Genomic DNA, 6014 nt, shown 5'->3' with positions numbered 1-6014 from the left:
CGCTTCTGTGAATTATTGCTGTGCTGCCTTGGCAGTTACACACATGTTTCCGCTGTGGCTTTGAACTCTGCTAATAGCCAGGAGTTGCCAGGCACAGAAAGCAAAGCAACGCAACGCAAGCGTGCCAGACCCTGGTAAACACTACGGATTGTGGAACATCCCATTTCACAATCTAGCAATTATTTCCCTCTTAAAGACAACAAATACAGTTTTTAAGTTCCCTCTGACAGGGGCAAGATTACGAGTGTGTGCACACACAAGGTTATTGGTGAGTGTGTGTGAAAGAGAGAGAGAGTTTAGTTTATGAAAAATATTCCTCTCCACTCTTTGAGATCTCTCAGCCAGTGTAATCACTGCCGAGGGCTTTGACAGCTGTACCTTTAACATATATCAAGCTATTCCTGGAACTTGGTGGCTTCATTTTAACTGGCTGGTTATTTAGGGCTGGAAGCTGCAGATAAAAACAAGCCCCGCCCTCCAGACTCTGCGACTGACTTTCTCTTCTCCTCCGGCTTTGCTGTTTTCTGCCCTCTTTCTAACATGGAAGCAACATGCCTAGTTGTCCTGCTCAGGTTATGCGTCCAGATATTAGCCCTCCCTGCTTACTTGCTATGGTACCTGGGTATCTGGGAACCCCTTTGCAAGAAATTATTCCCCTATGTCATGGCTGTGGTGACCATCAGTTATAATAAGCAGATGTCTGACAAGAAAAAGGAAATGTTTGGCAACCTGAAGGACTTTGCCGGTCCCACGGGGGCCCTCACACTGTTGGAGATTGGTGCAGGAACCGGCTCCAACTTTCAGTTCTACCCTGCAGGATGCAAAATCATATGCACTGATCTGAACCCCAACTTCCAAAAGTTTCTTGACAAGAGCCTGGCTGAAAATCCACACGTGCAGGTGGAACGCTGTTTGGTGGCTCCAGCTGAGGACCTGCACCAGGTACCAGCTGCATCGGTGTATGTGGTGGTTTCAACGCTGGTGCTATGCTCTGTGAAGAGATCGGAGCAAGTTATGAAAGAAGTTCTATGGGTGCTGAGACCGGTAAGTAGCTCACGCCATGCAGGGGCGGAGCAAGGGGGTGTGTTGGGGGCAGGCTGCACCAAGTGCCACCCTGGAGGAGGTGACACTCGGCATGCCGCCACCCCACCCCACCCCCCACGATGCCCAAGCTGAGCCCCGGCGCCCGGTAAAAAGTGCACGCCGACGGCTTGCTCGCAAACCTGCTTGGCGGGTACTTTGCTTCTTCTGGCTCAGGCGGAGGCGAGGGGCGGGCCAGCGGGTTGCTTGCTCATGGTTTGCCGATGGCACTGCTTCAGCACCGCTGGCAACCCGCTACATAGCGTGCATGCGCAGCATCACTACATAGCGATGAATGCGCCGTACGTAGCGACTAATGTGCCGTACGTAGCTATACTGCGCATGTGCGGTATGTAGCAACACCCCACCTCCAGCTGCCCCCGGGTTTTCCACTCCGGGTGCCCAAGTGGCTTCCTATGCCACTGACGCCATGGGAAGAACAAGGACAATTCAGTAACTGCAGGGGCACACTGTGTTCTCATGTGTTAGTCAATTCTACATCTGAGCTATTTACATTCTCACAAGTTACAAATGTTGGGATCACTCCCTTGCTTTTCTTCCTAACTACAGTTAGGAAGAAACAATCCCACACTGTGTCTCTGACGTTGAAACTGGTAGATGATTGGGCAGGAAGGCCCAGTATACCTGAAGCAGCATCTCCATCCCCCATCTTTCAGCCCACACACTGAGGTCCAGCTCTGAGGGCCTTCTGGCAGTTCCCTCACTGTGAAAAGAGAAGGGATCCAGGCAGAGGACCTTCTCGGTAGTGGCGGCCTCCCTGTGGAATGTCCTCCCATCAGATGCCAAGGAAACAAACAACTTTCTGACATTTAGAAGTCATCTGAAGGCAGCCCTGTATAGGGAAGTTTTTAATGTTTGATGTATTATCATGTTTTTAATATTCTGTTGGGAGCTGCCCATAATGGCTGGGGAACAAATAAAATAATAATAATAATAATAATAATAATAATAATAATAATAATAATAATAATAATAATTCTCCTGAATGCTTTTGACAGCAGCAGATAGCCATAGTTTTAAAGAAGAATGCTATGAGCAGAACAAAGCTGTAACATTTTAACTACTTTTAAACGAGGTGATCTAAAGAGCAATTGGATTGTGCAAGAATGTGCATGAGAACATTCTTAACTTCAGGTCCCCTTTCGCAACAGCCTGGATTCAAGCTACAGAAGGGCATCTGCGACCAAGGTTGTTTTAAAAGAAGTTGGAGAGGTTTCACTGTGCAGACTGTTCCAACGCAGAAATAAATAGTCAATTAATTTTCTGTTAGTATTTGATGTTACCCTTAAGACTTCTCTTATCATTTCTCAGATATGGAAAGAGGAAAGCCAAGGCTGAACTTCTTCTTTTTTTTAAACTGACCTCATTGTAAAACATTGTGAAATATGTGGAAGCCCAGAGAATTGTACAGTGCTCCCCAAACACTCCTATTTTCCATGGAAAGTCCCTTATTTACAGAAGTTGTCCTGGTTTTTTTCCCCATCCTGGAATATCCCGCTTTTCCTTAGTATGTCCCATTTTCACTGGAGAAATGTTGGAGGGTATGGAGTTCTGCAATCCCTGAATCAAAGGGATAAGTAAGTATACAAGTTTTGGAAGACATCTGAAGGCAGCCCTGTACAGGGAAGTTTTTTAATGCTTCATCTACCGGCTTAGGGTCATTACTGCCTTATCCTAAACCTCCCGCAGCAGCACAGATTAGGGTTACACAGAAAGTTGTGAGTGTTGAAATTGCTACATCCCTTTTTTCCTTTACAACAAACTCTGGACAAATCCTTCATGGAATATTCTGATTCACTCTGGGATGCAAGGTCTGATGATGATGTAAGAGTTCATTGGGGCAGGTATTAGGATTTTCACTTTCAGTCAGCAAACCATAACTGATCTGAAAGGAAAGGAATTTGAATTCTGAGCATATATGATGATAACTGTCAATTGGTTCGGCGAGAAACAGCATTTCAACAAACCCCAATCGTTTCCTCCAAACATTTCAAAATCTTTTTGTTTCCCCACCCCTTTTAGGTTTGTTTTTTTGTGTGTATGAGTGCTATAGTTTCTGTTGCTGAAAAAATGTAAATTTTGGTTTTCAAAATGTTCTAGATTGCAAAGAAGAGTTTTATCAAGTGATGGAAATGATATATTTGTGGAAAACTGATTTTTAAGAAAGAATGAAAGTGCTTTCAGTATATATATATATCATTTCCATATACTGTACAGTGGTACCTCTGGTTACGAACTTAATTCGTTCCAGTGGTCCGTTCATAACCTGAAACAGTTCTTATGCTGAGGTACCACTTTAGCTAATGGGTCCTCCTGCTGCTGCTGCGCCGCCGGCGCGCGATTTCTGTTCTCATCCTGGGGCATAGTTCTTAACCCGAGGTACTACTTCTGGGTTAGCGGAGTCTGTAACCTAAAGTGTTTGTAACCTGAGGTGTTTGTAACCCGAGCCACCACTGTATAGGTATATATTCCACTATGAGTCATTCTAATTCCTCAAGAGCAATATATTTTAAACCAGCAGTGGTAAACTCTTAGCCTAGGGACATGATCCAGCCCAAACAGTTATTATCTTTCTCCCCGCAACACCACCAATTTGAACAGGTGACACAAAAGATAAAATAAAGTAGCATTCAGTGCAGAGTAGACCTATTAAAATCAATGAACTTCTCTTAGTCACAGTGATTAATTTCAATCGGTCTGCTTAGTTAAATATCTACCATGGTAGGTGCTAGGGTGGATGAAGTTATTTAAACCTCTCCTTCAAGCCCAGTGGCCTGATGGGGATGTAAATTGCCCTCTCCTCAGTCATCAAATAATTCATTTGATGAGCCTGGAAAAGGGATAGCTCCCTTTTCAGCTGACCTGTATGGATCCATACTAAGTTTTGGTCCTTCTCAGCATTGGCATGCAGCTCTCAAAGTGTTTGCTAAGCGTGACTGCAACCTTGGGCCAAAATGGTTAGTTAGTTACCCCAGTTCATAATCCTAAAAGCACCCAACATAAATAAACTTTGGAATTTTGAGCAGTTTACATAACACTTCGCAGTATACTTGAATTTACATTTTGCACAATCAGTTATTTGAGAAATAAGCCCTTAAACTCAACCTGTTATTCATTAACATGTCCAAGGACTGAACTGGGGTCAAGTTTGACATTGATACCCAGTTTTTCATGTTTGTTAAAGCAAAAAGCGTTGTGAAAAGCTCCAAAAGGATTTCTCCAAACCATAGGGGGCAACTCCTAGGAAGCGAGCTCCCATTGACTCCACTAATGAAATATTTGAGGGGGCCGGGAACCCCCAAAGGGGACAGGCATTGCCATTAAAATGGAGTGTGTCTGTGTGCCACATCTTGTGATCGATTATATGGGGAGGGGCATACCTGGCTCCCCCAATACTTTATTCAAGTTGGCACTTCCGCTCCAAACTCAGCGAAAGGGCATTAAAATGGCCAATGAAGTTCAAAGTAATCAAGTGTAAAGTGATTTGGGGGTGATAAAAAAATTTAAAAAAATCTCATATAACGTCAAGAAGTCTGAATTGGTGGTACCAGGAAGTGACCAGGGATGAGACTTTGCAGCCATAGCAGATAGCTTGATGAAAATGTTGACCCAGCTTGTAGCAGCTGTGAGAAAACACAAATGATGGAGATGTGTAATATTGTGCACAGAATGGAGAAAATGGACAGAGAAGTCATAGAATTGTAGAACTAGAAGGGAGCCTGACAATCATCTAGTTGAACTCCCTACAAGGCAGGAATATGCAGCTATCCCATACAGGGATCAAACCTGCAGATGAGGTAGGAAAGGGGCAGGATTTTACTCTTCTCACCCTTACACTCCATTTCATATGAAAAAAGGCACACACAGAGAGAGAGAATTTATATGTGAATTGTGCAGAAAGTAAATACAGGGCTGGCCTGTCACATCTGGTTTGGTGGAACTTTTTTTTACATATAATAATTTTTATTAGTTTTCTATTACAATCCAATTATAGCCTCGTTATTACAATAAAAATTTATAATACAATTGCTAATACCAATCGTTCAAATACCGAATGACAGTATAAAATTTAGATAAAGTGGCCCTCCGCATGCTAGATTTGATGGTTTGATGATTTTATTTCTGCGTTCTAAAATCTTATTAATTTCAATTTCAAATATGAATAACTTCCATTTGTGTTGACACATTAAATGATTTATCAAACTACAAGTGAGGCACTCAAACTATATCCTTGTTCTTCCGGTGTGTGGCAATTATTCTGTCTGTGGTGTTTCTTCCTTGGTTTGCTTGAACTGTAAAGCAAGCGGAAAGAGTCAACATCTAGAGTAACATTTTCCTCTGATTTTTCTGGAGGACTGTGATACAGTTTAAAGCTGCTGTAGAACCATGTGTGTTTGTAATGTAGCTTCGCCCATATCATCATCTGAATCCATGACAGAATTCAGTGGGACAGTGGCTGTTGCCATGAAAAGTTAACAGCACTCTGATACCATTAGTGCTGATTGTGCAAAGAAATATCTGAGGAAATCCAAAGGAGAATAGAAAGTAACTTATATGCATCCATTTATGTTTCTCCAGGGTGGTGCTTTCTACTTCCTAGAACACGTTGCAGGTCCTCCTTCCAGCTGGAGTCTCTTCTGGCAGCAGATCTATGATCCAACTTGGAGATGTCTGTTTGACGGGTGCCACTTGGCCAGAGAAACCTGGAACGACCTGGAAAAAGCTGGATTCTCAGAGCTGAAGCTACGGCACATACATGCCCCTTTAAAATGGCACCCTACTAAGCCGCATATCATAGGTTATGCTGTAAAGTAACTTGGAAATAAATTACTGAACAAGATCTCGATGCAGGTGTCTCTGGGTTGGGTTGTAGAACCTAATCGTGAGAATTATAGGCCAGCCCATCACTATGT

General features: G+C 43.2%; 1 protein-coding gene across 1 annotated transcript; it reads left to right on the top strand.

Annotated features, from left to right (window-relative positions):
- Positions 1 to 456: 456 nt before the first annotated feature.
- LOC117040742 (methyltransferase-like protein 7A) lies at positions 457 to 5945 on the top strand. The gene is made up of 2 exons (XM_033138713.1): positions 457 to 1044; positions 5680 to 5945. The coding sequence occupies exons 1-2, from the start codon at positions 541 to 543 to the stop codon at positions 5914 to 5916; spliced, it is 741 nt and encodes a 246-aa protein (XP_032994604.1). The 5' UTR covers positions 457 to 540; the 3' UTR covers positions 5917 to 5945.
- The last annotated feature ends 69 nt before the right edge of the window (positions 5946 to 6014 follow it).

This window comes from Lacerta agilis, chromosome 2, assembly GCF_009819535.1.
Source record: "Lacerta agilis isolate rLacAgi1 chromosome 2, rLacAgi1.pri, whole genome shotgun sequence".
NCBI lineage: Eukaryota > Metazoa > Chordata > Lepidosauria > Squamata > Lacertidae > Lacerta > Lacerta agilis.
The sequence above is the reverse complement of the archived record's forward strand: the minus strand, read 5'-3'. Positions and strand labels throughout refer to the sequence as shown.